Here is a 19,242-nt window from a genome sequence, read left to right as displayed (position 1 = left end):
ATCTATCTATCTATCTATCTATCTATCTATCTATCTATCTATCTATCTATCTATCTATCTATCTATTGCGTCTTGAGCGAGGGACGAACAGAAACCGGTTAGATGGCACTAAAATTTGTCTTCAGTTTTTAATAGGTACGTTAAAAACAATTTTGAATAATGAGTAGATGCAGACACATATTTGGGCAAAAGGCCCTTAATACAATGTACAGTTCCCTACGTTTTCTTCTTATTTAACTCATTGTACAGATATTTGGGGAAATACACATACCGTAAGAGCAATATAGACTCACTGATTTGATTACAGAAGAAAGCTACAGTATTAGGATTTTGAAGAGCGCTGCATATAAAGAACATGCAAACAAACTGTTTACAAAATCCAACATGTTGAAATTTGAAGACATAGTGAAACTTAAATCCATATTATAAGTATACAAAGCAAGGAAGCACCAACTCTCAACAAATATTTAATAGTTATTTCTCTACTGAGTAGGCACTCAATGTTTTGGAAGAATCCATAATTTTAAGGTCCAAAATCCTCGCACAACAAAGAAAAGCCTATGAGCCAGCCGGAAAAGTATTGATTTATGGAACTATTTAGACATTGACCTTAAAATGTCCTTGATTCATATTAATCCAAAAAAATCATATTCTATAAATATTTCATATAAATATACAAAAAAACTGCATCAAAGGTTTCTTTGGGTATGTGTTAAGGAGTCACTTGCAATACCATTCTAAGTTTGAAATATAATTTCTTGGTTTTTAAATTTTTCTTTTTGGGGGTAAGGTTCTTTTTTTTCAAATACGTCTTCCCTGCAAGTGAAAATTTGAATAGGCGTGGACAGGTTAAAGCCTCGGCTTCACACTACTCCCTTTTGGCAGATGTTTATGTGTAATATTATTGTATTATTTTACTGTTGTATTATTGTATTATTGTATCTTTGTATAAATATATTGTACCATTGTTTACGTGCAAATAGTTTTTTTGTTTACATTTGTAAATTAATGACTAGTGTTGTTTTTGTGCTGTGCATAAATAAAAAGCCTCGCATAAACAAGCTTTAAAAACAAACTCTCCACCTTAGCCAATTGCTCCACTTATTAATTATTAAATGTCCCGTTATTTTGCTATAATAAACGCGGAACCTATTCACTTTCAGCAAGACAGACTACTGTATAGAATACTGCGACAATATTAGCGGTTTACGATGACGTTGCGTCGTTGCAGTCTGCTACCTGTGACCGAGACGTTCCGAAATGGGCAAGACGATATTGGTGTAAAAAAAAACATATTTTTAAATATGTACAAATTTTCGCGTACTAAAATTATTTTGGGACATACAAAGTTTAAATTTAGGAGAAAAAATATAAAATACGGGAAAAACGAATACACTGAGATACACGTAAATGAGTCTTGTCCAGAACTTTTGCATTTTGGAAACTACACTTCCCAAAAGTCAGCACAACCCCTTGCCGTATCCAGGAAAACCCGGGTGGTTGTCAAGCAAACATTTTACCGCGCCGTATGCGTATTTCGTAGGGAGGAAAATGGCTGAAATACACCACAGTAAAAGTAAAACGAACTATATTTTCACTATAGCAATTGTTGGAGATATATGTGTTAACAAAGATAGAATTAAAAATGAAAAATGAATTGCGCGGGTGGACAAGAAGATCATCGGCCTGGTTCTTGTCGGGTGCAGGTGACTGTGATGGACATCCCAGGCCCTTTTAACCCAGTTCCTGCCATGGAAGGCGGTGATGAAGCCAGAGAACCACAGGAGTTCTTTCTGTCCCATGAGAGGCTGGTAAGGTCACGTAAATTTATTATTATTATTTTTTTTGGTTTGAACAAATTTATTGACACTAATAACAGAAAAACAATCATGACAATCTCAACAGCAATTAAACACATTCACAATATTATATTCCAATATGACGTTTTTAACAGCAAACACAAAGTGAGGTTTGAACAACCCTTCTCGAAAATCTTATTAGCAATCAAGCATATTCACAATTTCATTATATAACATCTTTGTTAGTGTCAACAGATGCATAAGGGTGGCTACGCTATCCCTGATATGCTAGGCTAATCTTATTTTATTTGCTTCATTAAATGATATGAAGCGAATCAATTAACTCATGGAATAACCATACTACAGTATATGACGTATTCCCCAAAAGTACTCTTCTGTGATATATTTTTCAGACGTAAGCATTATTGGGCCCCTTAATGAGAAAAGCAATTACTTACATATACTACTAGTAACTTACTAGTTACTTCATTTAAAAACTAACTCAGTTACGCCCTCGATTACTAACACCCACGTAATCTGAATGTAACTACTGTATCTGCAGTACATATCACCTTTTATACTCACATTAAAGTCTGCCCTCTAAAACTGAGTAGAGATAACCGCACAATAAAAGAAATAGAAGAAAATTGTGTACGCTGTACACCAAACTATAGAAGCAATGAACCCTTTTCATGTTTCTTGGCTTGTGTAATCTTGATAGCTTGCAGACTAACAGTTGAAACACTCCATCTTCATTTTGTCTTAAAACCACTCCAATATTTCCTCATTGATTTCTGAGTAAATATGGCTCAGGTGTGAGTACATCCGGTACGAAGAATATCAGAACATCAGTAGGGAGAAATTACCTGTTTTCATACTCTGAGCTTGAGAAAGCACTACTGTAACCGTATTCAGTTGTATTTTGTACATAGGTACTAATCACAACCCAGCCTTGCATAATAGTCGTGTTCTGCGTTTTGCTGCTAGTGGAAATCTAGGTTGTATGTTACTTCATGAGCAAAGTAAATCGCAAAAGACTTTGTGTCTGTTTAAAAAAAAAAATAACAGAGTAATGCACCATGAAGTAACGATAGTTGAATTACAAAATTCTATAGTTACATTATTCGTTACAAAGCAAAGTAATTCCCTTCTAAGAAGGCGTCCCAACACTTAATGTAAATCCGGGCTGACTACAAGGCACATGGAAATAAAACTACTATAAGACCTAGGGTTGATTACCCAAATAATAAATACATTTGAATTAAAGCAATTTATTTCAAGAACATGAATTAACATTATGACATCTGGTTTAACCACTGAAATGTATTCAAGCAACAAACAATTGCCATGTTAACCACAATAAGGCACTCAAAACTACTCTGTGTGTTTCTCAAAGGCAGAACAGTTACCATATGTAGAATCACATCATTGCAACTATGTATTTTCTGTTGTATCCACCAAATTTTCCGGTATATAAGGTGCACCCAATTATAAGGTGCACATTTAAATTACTGCCTAATTTGGGATTTTTAAGTTCGCTTTATAGTCCATAAAATACAGTAGTCTGTACTTTTTTGCACTTCTTTCTCACTGTTGTGGATAAATATCAACTTAATGGGACAGTGTGTAATACTTGACTGCTAGATGTTGCTGCAATGTGTTGTGTAACCTGAAACAAATACAAACTACTGACTCAAAGCGCTCAGTTTTTATTTTAAATTTTTGCCAAGCAATAAGCAAGGTTTTTAGGTACCGGTAGCAGCAAGATGGTGAACAAATATGTCAGCTCCAGACTTCCTTTGTGGCATTTGAACGCTTCCTCAGGCTCGTGGATTTTGTTGTGACAATTGGGCTCCTGAAAACATATTTAGTAGGCCAAACTCAAATTTTTCCATCAATGTGAAAATTATGTTCATTGTCATCCATTCATCAATCCATCCATCCAAACAGCCTTGTTGATTACATTTTGTAATCTAACAGACAATATGCATATGACCTTTTTACTTATTGGTCTTTGTGCCATGCTGTAAAAAGTTAAAGGATCAAAACAAAGATGATGACTTTTTATTTTTTCTGCCACCAATCTATTAGATGCTTGCATATGATAGTACTCCACTTAATTTCTGCAAAAGTAACTGTAAAGTGCTATTCAAATGCTCTGAACTGAGGATTCAAGCAGACTGACATAGTTGTACTCAAATTGACAGTGTAGGTAGTTGCATGCTGTCAATTTTTTTAAATAATTAACATTTTATTATGCAATGTAATTAAAACAAATTTATAATGTGACACACTTATTAAAATGGCAAACAAATAGTACCTATGTTACTCCAGTTGGGTATTGAAACAATCATCCTTTGTTAAATGTTAGATTATTTAGCCAAGATAAACTTATTTGATTGTTATAGTCCGTGGGCATATTGTATCGTACCAGGGACAGCTATGACTTTAGAGAAGCCAGTGATAAACAAAACTATTTTGATAACATTCCTTTAAGACGGCATACTATTTATCTTAGTCATCTAATAATGAAAAACCATGTATTTTCAAGTATTGATTTTTAAAATGTATATATTACTGTATTTATTATTGTCAATATTGCGTTTTTTATATATATGAAAAATAAATTATATATATATATATATATATATATATATATATATATATATATATATGTGTATATATAAACCATGTATTTTCAAGTATTGACATATAAAATGTATATATTATTGTGTTTATTATTGCCAATATTGCGTTTTTTATATATATGAAAAAGAAATTATATATGTATAATATACAGCAGCATGGCGGCGCACTGGTTAGCGGGTGTGCGCACAGTCCCGAGGTCATGAGATTGAACTTTCCTGTGTGGGGTTTGCATGTTCTCCATGTGCTTGTGTGGGTTTCCTCCGGGCACTTTGGTTTCCTCCCACATTCCAAAAACATGCATTTTAGGTCAATTGCCCGGTCCAAATTGTCCCTAGGTGTGAATGAGCGAGTGAGTTGTCTGTCTCTGTGTGCCTTATGACCGGTCAGCATCCAGTTCAGGGTGTCCCCTCCCCGAAGATAGCTGGGATGGGCTCCAGCACCCCCGTGACCTTACTGAGGATAAGCAGTGCAGATAATGGATGGATGGAAGGATATAATTTTTATTTTTTGATTTACTGATACAATTTCAGACCTGATACCTCGGAAATAGTAGTTTGTTGTATGTTCCAAAAATAGCCCAAGATGGGCAAAATCAGTGGATTAGAAATGATACAATTTATTAACTATTATGTAAAAGCCTGAAAAACCACATGTGGCCCTCAGGCCGTAGTTTTCTCAACCATGCACTAGCACCACTAATCAAAAATCAGATGGGCCCACATGCAGTTTGTGGTTTGTGTATGATTGATTTCATTAATAAGTGGTAATTTCTTACATTTTACACTTTGACAATGCCATCCACTTTATTTGTGTGGCCTATATGTTAAAAATCATGTAAAAACAGTATACTGTATTTTTGGTAACCATGCTAATTTTAAGTTAACCCTGTTCTTCACAGGAACTACTGTGTGGAACAAACAATTTGTTTGGGGTGACCTCACTTGAAATCTGCGTGGACACTCGAAACAACGGCCTCAGTACCTTGGGTGAGCTACAGAAATTACAGCAAAATGATCAGGTAATTTTTCATTTTAATATTGTCATTTTGTAGGTTCGTACCTGCCTCAGCTGAAGCTGCTGAAAGTAAACAACAGTGTGCTCATGTCTGTAAGGTGAGTTAAAAAGACACAATGTCGACCGCAACATTAACTTAGTCCTCATGTTTGGTTTACGGTTCACGGTTCATGGATCCCTTAACCGCATGCAGCGTCGGGACACCAATGAGGATGCAGCTCTGGACAGCATTCTGCACTGTTGACGGTCCCTGTCCTGTTCTTGGGTCGTGGCAAAGTTGGCATCAGTCCGTTCCTTAATGTTGTCTGCCAAGTTCTTTTTCGGTCTTCCTCTGCGCCTTGCCCTTTGGACTGTGCCCTGGAGAATTATCTTGGTTAGTCCTGATGATCTTGTGATGAGACCATTCCACTGAAGTTTCCATCCGCGCACAGTTGACAACAGTTCTTCGTAGGGTCCGTTGTACCCTCTAATGGTGTTGCGCACCATTTTATTGTCACATGGGCTGAGTAGCTGATGCCTAGTTTCCTGTAGCATAGCATCTCCATGGCCTGGATTTCCTTTTCCAGTTCTGCTATGAGAGTCTATGTCTTACAAGCGTAGAGAAAGATGGAAGTAACCAGCGCTTGCATGAGTCTGATCTTTGATTTCACTGCTATGTTCTTGTCACTCCAGATGGGTTTAAGTCTGGAAAGTGCGGCTGTGGGTTGAGCTATCCTGGCCAGGATTTCTGGTTCTGACCCATTCTTCTGACATGACAGCTCCAAGATATTTTAATGTGGTGACAGCTTCTAGCTCTCTGTGGTTGATGGTGATGTATGTGGTGATACCTTTGGGATTTTTGGTCATTATTTTTGTTTTTTCTATGCTGATATCCATCCCATACTGGGTTGATGCTTTGTCCAGGCAATTGACCAGATCTCGGAGTTCCTGTTTGCCTCATGTTTGATACATCATTTTAATTCCCTGCCCGTAGCTGTTTGAATCCTTCACAAACACTTGCTGCATAGATGTTTATTTGATATTTTTACTTAGCATGTCGAGAAAACTGTGCTTCACCCCACATTTTGTCGACTCCCTATCTCTAAAGCAAGAGCCTAAAATATTTTGGGGGGACAAATTTGCAAATCCCGCCAAGCTTTGTCCATTTTATGCTACGTTTACACTCAACACTGAGTTATAGAATCATGTGTCAAATCTGTAGTTTGATAAATAAAAATACAACCAAAACATCTATGTATATGTGTGTGTGTTGTCATTAAGTCTTTAATCCCTCATTTGGTAAATTTAATTCCAAAATGATTCCAATATGAAACCTGGGACTTAATGAATGCTCTAAAAAGTATTTGTCCGTTCATTGATAAACCAAACAGACATGATGCTAACAGAGGTGACATCTCGTGCAACTATCATCGATGCTAGATTGACAAAGAGCGGTGAATTTTGTGTTGTTATTAGTATGTAATGGAATTTTACAAATGTGTTGATTGATATTTGAAAAACGCATATGCAGAACCAGGCATTAAACCCTATAGAATTTGTTGCTAACTGCTATTATTCACACGAGGGCGGAGGTCTAATGACAATCTCTCTGAGGTATGACCACATAAGAATTGTAAATATCTCTGTTTTTCAAAATGATTACTGCTTTTTGTACCTTTGAAATTAGATCATGGTACATTTTTATCTGGTTCTGTATGTTTTTAGGGACCTAGGAACCACCTTATCTCACCTGCAGGTCCTATGGATGTCTTGTTGCTCCCTCAAAGACTTGGATGGCATTTCACATTTTTCATCTCTCAGGGTAGTTCTCAAGTTCACAGTTCATTGCCAAATAAATGTAGATTTCAAAATGTTTCTATTGAATTTGCAGTTTATCACGGGCTGCTTTTATATATTTTATCTACAATTTTCTTTTCAGGAATTGTACTTGGCCTTTAACCAAGTTTCAGACTTAAGTGAGATTGGCATGCTGGAAAACCTAGAAGTGTTGGATCTGGAAGGAAATGATGTGAATGACCTAATTCAAGTGCAATTTCTCGGGTTGTGTATCAAACTGCAGACTCTCATCTTGGAGGGAAACCCTGTGTGTATGCAGCCAAACCCAGCAAACAAACAAGTATGTCAGACAACTTCTAAAAAAATATATAAAAAAAGAATACATATGACTTTCTTGCAAAGAATTATAGAATGTGACTTACCTGTCAACCTAAGCCAATTGCCCCCATATTCATTCATTCATTCATTCATTATCTGCACCGCTTATCTTCAGTAGGGTCGCGGGGGTGCTGGAGCCCATCCCAGCTGTCTTCGGACGGTGGGCAGGGGACACCCTGAACTGGTTACCAGCCAGTCGCAGGGCACACAGAGACAGACAACTCAGTCGCTCGCTCACACTCAGGGACAATTTGGACCAGACAATTAACCTGACATTCATGTTTTTGGAATGTGGGAGGAATCTGGAGTGCCCGGAGGAAACCCACGCAAGCACGGGGAGAACATGCAAACTCCACACAGGAAGGTTCGATATCATGACCTAAGAACTGTGCCGCACACGCGCTAACCACTGCCAGTTTTCATTTTACCTCTGAAAAGTGATGGGTCCCGGGGACTCGCATGCTCAAAAATCTATGGGTCCCAACAGAGATCTATGGGTCCCCAAAATTAAGAGTTATCGAGGTCGAAATTGTAAATCGGCGACAAATATGTAATATAAATGTCAGGAACCAGGACGGACTCTCAGATCCAATAGCGTTTGTTTCAAAGGAGTTTTTATTGGAAAGAGTTGTTGGAGCTGGCTTGTGACGCCGGCGCTTGTCGGTCATCAACTTCTTTGGGCGGAATGGCAGTTCCGTGACAGGTAAGTGGAAGGTACAGCTTAGCAGGTAAGTCGATGGCCAGGGCGGGAGAGCAGGTCGAAAAATGTGGGACGGAAACAGGTCAAAAACGGAAGGCACGCATGAATCAGGCAAGAGGAGTCGTAGGTACTTTGTAGTCTGGAGAAACACACAGGGATACAAAAAGTACGATCCATCTCTGGACGCAGACCGCTTAAGAGGAGAACGTCAGCCAATCAGGAAGTGCGCTCCAGCGCGTCAAACGATTGCCCCAGGTGACTTCACTTAGGCAATCACGACAATAAATCTATATATTCATTCAGTTGCAAGCAAAGTATCCATGCTTCTAATGCATCCTTTTACAAAAAGCCATTTTCTGTTTTCTAGGAAGCAAGTTTTATCAAAAAACTTACCAATGTATAACTGTTGTTCACTAAGCAATGGTAAAAGCTAGAAGCATAGTTTTTCTAATAAGAGAGAAGGTTCAAGCTTTCTTGATATATCCTATGCATATATGGCTACTGAACAAAATTGCAAAAATTGGCTGGCAAGCTCACTTGCCATTTGAGAGAATTTTCCGGCATTTAATGAGTTTGGAGGAATCATGCTAGACTACTTGAAGTTTTTTTTTTATTGTATCAAACACAGGCAGAACGGCAGCGCAGTGGTTATCGCGTGTACGGCACAGTTTGGAGGTCATGAGATTGAACCTTCCTGTGTGGAGTTTGCATGTTCTCCCCATGCTTGCTTGGGTTTCCTCCAGGCACTCGGGTTTCCTCCCACATTCCAAAAACATGCATGTCAGATTAACTGGCCGGCCCCAATCGTCCCTCTGTGTGAATGAGCGAGTGAGTTGTCTGTCTCTGTGCCCTGCGACTGGCTAGCAACCGGTTCAGGATGTCCCCTGCCCACTGCCTGAAGATAGCTGGGATGGGCTGCAGCACCCCTGCGACCCTACTGAGGACAAGTGGTGCAGATAATAGATGGATGGATGTATCAAATACTGTGGGACTTTCAAAAATCTTGCAAAAGCAAGATGCCCAGTGCATTAATTAAAGCTACCACTTTAAATGAGGTGAGTGCCATCCTCATTGTGGGTGTGACAGTTGTTTTCATCCATATGTAGTGAAAGGCCATGTTTCTGCAAGCCCTGTATGAGAACTTGTAAACACACGGGACACACAATGGAACATAATATTGGAGCAAAAGTGCATAATGCTAGTTGATTTTGGTGAGTTATTTAATGTCAAAAGTTAATTGCGGAGACTCCTATATTTCGATAAAATTGCTCGCAAATGTCACAGGGTTATTCATCACTCATGTGTAATGTAAACAATTCATTCGCAATGCTCCAATGAGTGCCCAGGAAACAGCGACAGTTCTCTGATTGCTTTCATTGTACTGGCCCTTGTGTAGTGATGCTGTGATTTTGCAAATTTGTCTGTGGAATCCGTTAATAGAAAAATAATCCACGATGCACTGAGGACGTGAAAGTCTTACCGCTAAATGATAGGGGGATACTGTAAAATGGCTATTTCACAATGTCTTCAACTACCCTTTAGTGCAGGGGTGACAAACAGTGGCTCTTGGCCAATAAGAATGGCGCTCTTTGCCTCATCATACTTTCTATATACTGTGGCTCTTTGCCTCGTTTCATGTTTAGTTTTTTTTTTTGTGTATTGAGGGTGGACACTCTCCTTGAAATCAACACAGGAACAATGCTTGTTGTATTAAAAGGAGAGGAGTGTGTTATGGGAAATGATATGTTTTTTAATTGTGTGTGTCTGTCTGTCATGGCAGGTCAGTGCGTGGTGTGGCTCTTTGACTCTCACAGTTAAAAATTTCTGCTCTTTGTGTCAAACTTGTTCCCCACCCCTTCTTTAGTAGAACCTTCACACAACAGTGACATGATTTCTAACTTTTCCCTGATTTATACCAGTAAAGTAACTTGGAGGCCTCTTCATGTTTGTTTTGTTTAGACTCACCGGAATATAATCAATTTGAGAAGTAGGAGCCTAAAGGAAAAGTCTGAGCCGAATACGTATTAGGCTTGGGCTTTGGCGCAACTGAGGGCTTGGCCTGGCAACTTGAGTTTGCCAAGTTTTCTTTCATAGGCACGAAGACCAACAACCGTTCATTTTATTTCCCTGTGGGCTCTAATGTCACTTTCCTTTTCTGAAATAGTTATTCTCTATCACTGCGTGGCACGTTTTACACTCGAAGTTCAAACTTTAGGAAGTTTGATTATTCTTTGGAATAAGTTGTTGTCATACCTGTCAACCTCAGCCAATTGATCCACTTGTTAATGATTGCAATTCCACTTATTAAGACATTGGAAATGGTGTCCCTACCACCTCAGTGGTTAAGGGCTCCAACTAACCAAACTACTGCGGAACCTATTTACTCACAGCAAGACAGACTATGTAAACTAAAATAAAAAGAAACTTTTTTTTTTGCAAAATAAACAACACAAATAAGTCTATCAGCATCTTTCTTAGTTCTTTACCCACTTGCAGTAAATTTAGAGTTGCTTTCTATAAGTGGCAGTCCAGGATTTTGCAGACTTTATCTGTTCGAAAAATAAATGCTTGATTGAGGAAAACGTCTGCTCGTATACCGCAACAATTTTAGCAATCTACGATGACATTGTAATCTGCAACCAGTAAACGAGACCATCCGGTGTTCTGAAAATTCTTCCTACCCATTGAGACGTCCTACCAATGCCCAGCGCATGTGCACTGTTACCGATTTACCAGGGAATGTGCAAATTTTCTTACAACCTACCCTCATTTTATATCATCATTTAAAGTTATGGCTGCCATAATTCTGAGTTTAATTGTTGCTGGTTTTTATTTGACTGTAAAGAAATCGAAATTGCTGTCGGATTAGCCTACGGTAGGGCGTCTCAACAGGGTAAGATGTTCGGCAAAACACCGGAAGAGAGCCAAAATAGGCATGAGATCGGTCGAACCCAAAAAAAAATTTTCTCAAACAAAAAAGGAAATTCCTTGTACAAGAAATGATAAAAAAAAAACATGAAATACTGGGAAAACATATACGTTCATAGGTATGTTGTCACAGTGCTATTTTCAGTAAGAACATTCAAATAGTACTAATATGTATTTATTATGTTTACTTTTCCTTGCTCATGTCACTAGATAGACTACAATTATTTTGATGCCGTGAGAAAGTTGGTTCCACAGCTGCGTTACCTTGACAATGCAAGAGTTATGGACGGCAGGTTGGCTTCAGGCAGCACCAGATGGGACGATTGGACCATTCTTCGAAACTGCCTAAGAGATTGCCAGCCAGAGTTGATAAAAGGCAGTATGAGGATGATTTTATTGTGTGGTCACATTTCATGAACAATGTTTGAATAATATTCTCATTCTCATCAGAAACAGAGACATGCAGTGTACCTGGTCGGCCTGGCTCAGCCAGGAGGCCTACCTCTGGATTCCGGCCACGCCCATCAACAAGCACAACTAGACCCAGACCTAAAACAGCATCTTCTTCTGGGTTTCTTTCCATTCCCCCGTCCACACCTGGTTCTGTGGAATCAGACACAATTGATGTAGATGAAGACAGCAGCTTACTAACACATGGTTGGACCATTATTTTATTCACATCCATGATAACCTACAATGGTATTTACAGGGTTTGTACAGGTGCTTGAACGCCTTGAAAATGCTTGAATTTTAATTTTGTGTTTTCAAGGTTTGAAAATTGCTTAATGAAGTGCTTCTAAATGCTTGTAAATTGTTGCCATGTTTCATGGCAGTCTGAATCCAAAGACTACGCATTAATTGAAAAAAAAAAAACCCTTTTGAAGAATTGACTTTCTTTCTCTTGCACCCACCTTATACCCACATGATTATTGTTGGGGAAGATCAATATAGAAAATTATAACAACAACTAATTAATAATTATTATTGTTAAAAATGTAATAATGTACTATTTTTTCTTTTTATGTCACTGGAGAAATTGGAAAATTGGCTTTAATAGTCCTTTAAAAGTGCTCAAATTTGGAAATGAAAAAAGGTGTACAAACCCTGCATTTTGAAATAAATGTAAAATGTTTTGCCTGTTGTGAACATAAGTTTTTTTATTAATGCCTCACAACCAGGAGCAGGCAAGATTCTGTTCTGTGGAAACCCTGTGAAAGCTATTCGGGCAAGAAGGGAAAAGTTGAGGGTAGGTGGCATATTAAGCTAGAAATGTAGGTTATTTCACTTTGTTGTCAAAGTACATTTGGCTATGCAATATGGCTAGACTGTAACTTTGTTTGTTTCTTGCGATTTAAAAAGAGAGATACTTTTTGACTTACGTTTTTTTACTGTTATATTTGTTTTTGCTCACAGGCACCACCCTGCATGTCAACTTTTAACCAACTCGACCTACCTGAACCGTCTCATTTTCCTCGTGACACAGATGCAAAAGAGAGCTGTGATGTCATGGCTGAACTTAAGACTTGGCGAGACAGACACACAAGGTCTATAGCTCACACTCCATTGAATACAACAAAAAAAACAATTTATCCAATAACATTTGTGTAATCCTCAACCGATTTTTATGCCGTTTTGTCTTTTTAAGCTCAAACAATTTTTCTTAACATTTTACGTATATTCACCTATGAACGGTTATTCCCAGAGCCGTCTCACTCTATAAAATGTGCTGACACTTTTCCTCTAGTGAGGGACACTTAAACTCCTCTAAGAGGCATTAAGCATCCATCCTTTCGTCCTGCCTAACCAGCCATCCATCCATCCATCCATCCAAAAATGAATCCTGCCTGTAAACCTGGATCTGTCCATCCATCTCTTCATCCATCCAACCAATTGGTCACTAAATCAATTGGACCTGCCGATACGCCAATACACCCATCCGTCCTTCATCCATCCATCCATCCATCCATCCATTCATTCATTCATTTATTCATCCATGTACTCATTCATTCATTTACTCATCCATCTACTCATTCATTCATTCATTTACTCATTCATTTACTCATTCATCCATCCATCCATCTGGTCACCAAATCCAGTCAACCTGTCCACTAACACAACTATCCATCCATCCATCCATTCATCCATCCATGCAGTGGCTTTAAGATTCTTCTAATAAATGTGCATGACTCATCTTCCAGGAACCTTGAGGAGATACAAAGGGATAACCTATCACAGGTACTTAAGGTTCAACATCACAACCATGAACAGGAATATTATTTTGATGATGATACATATGAGGAAACATACAACCGGAGTGCTGGAGAACATTGTGAAGCTACTGTAGAAAAAAGTGCATGTGATACATCTTTGAAGTCTATATGTACAGGTAAATACACTTTTAGTGAATATATATTTTTAGCTGTACTTTGTGTGATCCCAGTTTGTCTAAAGCTACTTAACTGTATTATATTTCTTTCAGATAACTCTGAATCCATGTCAGCATTTGTGGACACCCTCACACGGTCACCTTGTCCTCCTTCAAGTTCCAAATCAGCTCCTGGTAGAAAGAAGCCAATAGGAATCCGTGCATGTCAAATCAGCCCGCTCTATTCAGATCAAAAGCTTCATTACTCTAGCAAAGACCAGAAATTGTTACAGGCTACAAGCCCTGCATTACCAGACCTGCCAATCAATCATCAATTGATAAGGACAAATGACCTTTGTACCTCATCGCCTTTAAGCACTACCCGTCGGTACAGATACAGTGAGCTGGGAGTACGGCGCAAGGATCCCTGGTAAAGTATGATTAGAGTCCATTTGAAAAAGTATCGTATCGTCCCTCATAGTCTTTTGTCTGTGTCTTTTCTCTTGATATCATTCTCGCTTTCTATCACCTACTCTCCTTCTCTCAGGGTGTACAAAATATATTTTTCTATCTTTGCCATTTCCTGTTCCTTGTATGCACCTCGTTTAATAATTGTAATGCAAAACCAAGTTATTCAAATGAAGCATAAAGTATAAACACATAGTAATCTTGAAAAAATGTCAGCAAATGCAGGGTTGTGCAAACTTTTTGTTTTGCAGGCCCCATTGGGTTATAAAATTTGGCAAAGGGCTGGACCTTTGTAGAGTTTGCATGTTCTCCCCGTGCTTGCGTGGGTTTCCTCCGGGCACTCCGGTTTCCTCCCACATTCCAAAAACATCCATGTCAGGTTAATTGGCTTGTCCATATTGTCCCTAGGTGTGAATAAGCGAGCGAATTGTCTGTCCCTGTGTGCCCTGCGACTGCCTGGCAAACGGTTCAAGGTGTCTCCTGCCCACTACCCCGGGGATGGCTGGGATGGGCTCCAGTACCCCGCGACCCTACTGAGGATAAGTGGTGCAGATAATGGATGGATGGATGGATTTTGAAACACTCTAAAGTAAAGCATATTTAGCACTAAATTTGATAATATGCATCGAAAAAGCCAAACATATTATGGCTAATTAAAAAGGTTTTTTGCATGAAATTTAATAAATATCCTGAAAATTAGATAAATACATGATGAAATTCAGCAAATACAGAAAATGCTTCATGTAAAATATAGTGCAACAAAAACAACAATAATTGATTTTGTTCACCAGATCATCACACTAATAACATAATTGCCTAAGTCATATTAAGGAAACACTGCCAAATCAAAATCAAGGTCATGAGATCGTGCAGCTTTCTGTGGGAAACTAATTCAGGCAAACGCTCAATTTGGCCAAAAAAATGCAGTTATTCAATTTTATTAGTCTGAGGATAAAATACAATATTGTGATATTTTTACAATTTTCGTTTGATGGGTCGGATTAAAAAAGGCTGACGGGCTGAACCCAATCCCTGCGCTATGGGAAAATAACATGGATGGCAGTAGAAATCGAGAGAAAAAACATGAGAAAGATTCTGTTCATTCAATTGTTCTTGAATTTGAATCTGTCTTGCAGTTTATCCATGAATGTCTACAGCCTCGCAACAAAGGTGGATTGTTCAAGGTCCTGGACAGAGCAGCAGTTTCAAGTCCCTTCAGAATGAGCACACATTCAAACTATCACTTGAATGACTTGTAACAATTTTTTGCGCTTTATTTAAACTTACAGGCTGTACAGTTGACCATTGTTCAACCGCCACCATAGAAAGGTTTTTTGCAAGCTTGACATTTATTTTTCATTTTGTTGTTAATAACATTAAAGAATGTCAGAGAAACAAATACAACTGAAATAGTAAAATATTTGGGTCAATATTCCAATTTTTGTTTTTTCTGTTATTACTGTTTTTATTAGTGTACAACGTGATTTTATTAATTTTTTTTTACCTAACAGGAACACAAATTTTGGGTGCGCGCTATACACAAGGTTTTATGGTAGTCTATTACTGTATTTGTGATTGGTCAATAAATATGACCGACCACAATCTCAAAACACTCAATGTATTGGCAATTGAAGCTGGTACACGGTGGTGAAAACCTAACCACTAGACCACCAGTGATATAGACTACATATGAAGGCATTCATTTTTTTGTCATTATCACACTATTTCTTTTACGGTACCAAAGACTAAAAACAACCATGATTAGGGAAACATCTCTTTGGTTTATTTGATGATTAATTAGACTTTAAAGGTGGTGTCCGTAACTTGAAAATAATCTACTAGCTGGCGCCATCTTCTGGCTGAAATCATCATTGCAACCTCTGTCAATCATCTTTTGTTGCATGTGCAAGTATGTGAAACTTTTTCATCTTTTTGAATGTTTGGGTTGGCTTTTGTATTGTATTTGAATCAGCCCATTTTTACTTTCACCACTTTAATTATAGAGTAAAAGAAAACTGAAGCATGTGTGTGAGATCACTCTCCTCCCCCCATCTGTCCTCTTTCCTTTCCTCCAGTGTAATGACGTCTGCTTTTGCCGGCTTTTGACAATCTGTTGGAAATGCGCTATGCAGACGTCATCATAATGAGCAATGGCTTAACCCTTTTAACACTTTCTGTGTGATTCCTTTCCACAAATTCTGAGACTTCATGGAATTTTGACGAAATGTATTTAATTTGGGCCGACGGAATGATGGCTTCATATTCCTCCTTGTCATCTCTGAATCCTCCTTCCTGCACGGCAGTGTGTGTTTTCATACCTTTCCATGATCTCTTGATTTGTTTCGATGGTCAGAAAAACTTTTCCTCTTCTTTTCTCTTTGTTTAAATGGTAAATGGTCTGCATTTATATACCTGTAGGGCTTTTCAAGTCAATGAAGACCTCCCAAAGCGCTTTACAATGTGCTTCACACTTACCCATTCACACACACACTCACACACCAATAGGGAGTCAGCTATGCAAGGCGCCTACCTGCTTATTGGGGGCATTAAGGATTCAGTGTCTTGCCCAAGGACACTTCGAGATATAACATGGAGGAGCTGGGAATTCAACCTGCGACCTCTTGATCCCAAGAAGAGCGCTCTACCTCCTTTACTTTTCTTATTGTCTTTTGTGGGGTCCTTTGGAAATGATAGCTCTTCATAGCAGTACCATACAGTAGACGGTTCATAAAGCTGGAAGGGTACTCCAAGAACATGCCGGGATTCACTCATATGCACCGCGTGGGAAAATATGGCCGAACACCGGTCTGGCTGGTAAAACTTTGTGAGCGGAGAATGTCAGCCTGTGCTTTACTATATTTTTGACTTTGTATCCTGAAACGCCTTTGTATTTTCCCGTTCAGGTAGCTGTGACCTATAACTTGTTTGTAGATACATTTGTAAGTTGAGGTATCACTGTACTGTACTTCAGACCTACACATTGTCGTGACACGAGAGGCACTGCATGTCTCGGACTCACTGTTTAAACCATACTTGTCAACCTGTATGTTTTTGCCGTATAAAGTACGATTATTATGCATTTTAAGAAAATCTGTAAGGAAAAACGCAAATTTGTCAATTATGGGTACCATTCGGTAAACACCGACTATCACGAAACGGCAAATCAAGTCCAACGAGTTCGCCGCGGTAGTCTCTCGGTATCAGGTTTTTTTCGTTGCAAACGAAGCGAGTGGTTAATGCTACTGTGCGCATGCGTCTGCCGCCTGGGGAATTCCCATCATGCATCATTCCAGAAAAAAAATGGTGTAAGATTATTTTGTAGGGGAAAATACGACAGTTTGCACGGGCATGGAGCCGTGGAGGTTGACAGGTATGTTTAACTCTTATGTTGTTTGATATTTACTCGGTAAGTAGCCTAGTTCTTCAACTCATTATTCTGTGTGATTTGTTATCTAGAAAGAAAGGCATTCCTGCGTGTGATTATATCACTGCGTGCTTTACTTTGGATTTGTTAGTGTTTAGCGCAAACCTGTGGACGTTGTGTGTAAATGTTCTTTGCAGATATAATTTCACCTATCTACAGTATGTAAACAATCTTTTACTGTTAAGATTATTTTTATTTACTTTACTTTGAATATTTTGTGTTTTTACTTAGATTTATTGGATTTCATTTTAATTGTTTTCTATGTTTTGTCTTATAGAGAACCACACACACTCTTGATGTTAGCTAAGAGTGCTACATATCGGTACAATGGCGAGCATAAATGATCACATAGACATGTGAGACAAAAGTTTACAATTATTGTATGTAGTTTGTAGTGTTGTGTTTTTGCAGATGGAAAATTTCATTTATTTAAAAAATGGCTCTGACGCATGTTTTGGGGGGTAAAATGTGATTTTTTTTTTTTAACTTGACTTTTGCAGATTTTAATCACTCAGGGTTGACATAAATGCATTTAAATGACAAACAGTGCTTGGTTGAGGTCAGTTTTTTAAACTGTGCCGAGGTGTACTAGTGTGCTGTGAGACCTTATCTAGTGTGCAGCAAGAAATTCCCAGATTTTATTTTTGCCAAAAGCATGGAATTATTCAGTATACAGTATTTGCTTTATTTTAGGTATCAGCCAAGTACTGTAACTCTCATCCATATCAGTAGGTGACAGCAGATTGTTATGCTTTTCGTTTTTATACACTATCTGATAATGAGATAGTACAAGGAAATATAATACCTTGTTTTGATGGAGCTGTTTAAGATTCCACTGCAAAAATAATAAAATAAATCAAATGAAGTAAAAATCTTGCAACAATTTTCGTGATTCATATTATTTTCTTATTTTACAGAAAACAGGAAAAAAAGAATGCATGAAAAAAAAAATTGTTCTACTGGACGATAGTGTTTCATAATTTTAAGTATTGTTGTTTTTTTTAAGAAAGACAAATGGTAAAGTAGGGCTGCTGAGTGGTCAGTGCGTCCGCGGCACAATTCATGGGATCAAATCCAGCTAACAGCCTTCCTGTGCGGAGTTTGCATGTTCTCCCCGTTCTTGCGTTGTGCAGAGTTTGCATATTCTCCCCGTGCTTGCATGGGTTTCCCTGGCAACTCGTTTCCTCCCACATTCCAAAAACATGCATGTCAGGTTAATTGGCCCATCCAAATTGTCCCTATAGTTATGAATGAACGAGTGAGTGGTCTGTCTCCGGGTGCCCTGCGACTGGCTGGCAACCAGTTAAGGGTGTCCCCTGCCCACTGCCCAAAGTTACCTGGCAATGGCATGGGCTCCAGCACCCCTGCAACCCTACTGAGGTGCTGATAATGTATGGATGGACGGAGGTGGAAATGTAGCAAAACTTGAATAAAAGGTTAAAATAGACTAAAATCTAAATTCATAACATACAATTTTTAACCAAAATGAATAACCTTTATAACCCCTTGAGTTCTGAGCTGCAGTGACTACAAATGATAAAACGTTTGTACAGTCAATTCAGGCAACATGATCATAAAGTATTTCAAAAACGTAAAAACTGGTGCCGGGAACTGATTAATGAATATTTTCGACGGAAGGTGCGCCTCTACATTTTTTATTTGATAAAAAAAGTGTGCGTCTGCCAAAAAAACAACAATACGGTTTTAGGTAATGACCAACAAATAATAAAGCATCCTTGAC

At 38.3% G+C, this 19,242-nt stretch overlaps 1 protein-coding gene across 2 annotated transcripts; it reads left to right on the top strand.

Annotated features, from left to right (window-relative positions):
- Window positions 1-1,253: 1,253 nt before the first annotated feature.
- On the top strand, window positions 1,254-15,481 carry lrrc56 (leucine rich repeat containing 56). Of its 2 annotated transcripts, none has more exons than XM_088340882.1 (12): window positions 1,254-1,811; window positions 5,347-5,434; window positions 5,500-5,560; window positions 7,167-7,263; window positions 7,381-7,578; window positions 11,455-11,620; window positions 11,695-11,901; window positions 12,423-12,490; window positions 12,658-12,788; window positions 13,443-13,630; window positions 13,724-14,039; window positions 15,214-15,481. In XM_088340882.1, the coding sequence occupies exons 1-12, from the start codon at window positions 1,653-1,655 to the stop codon at window positions 15,299-15,301; spliced, it is 1,767 nt and encodes a 588-aa protein (XP_088197008.1). In that variant the 5' UTR covers window positions 1,254-1,652; the 3' UTR covers window positions 15,302-15,481. The 2 variants fall into 2 exon arrangements, with proteins under 2 accessions (XP_088197008.1, XP_088197007.1); XM_088340881.1 differs by having other exon boundaries at window positions 1,256-1,811; window positions 11,455-11,623.
- The last annotated feature ends 3,761 nt before the right edge of the window (window positions 15,482-19,242 follow it).

This window comes from Urocampus carinirostris, chromosome 7 (genome assembly GCF_059441175.1).
Source record: "Urocampus carinirostris isolate Australia breed hairy pipefish chromosome 7, RoL_Ucar_1.0, whole genome shotgun sequence".
In the NCBI taxonomy this organism is placed as follows: domain Eukaryota; kingdom Metazoa; phylum Chordata; class Actinopteri; order Syngnathiformes; family Syngnathidae; genus Urocampus; species Urocampus carinirostris.
Note: the sequence above shows the minus strand (reverse complement) of the source record. Positions and strands in the feature narration are given on the sequence as shown.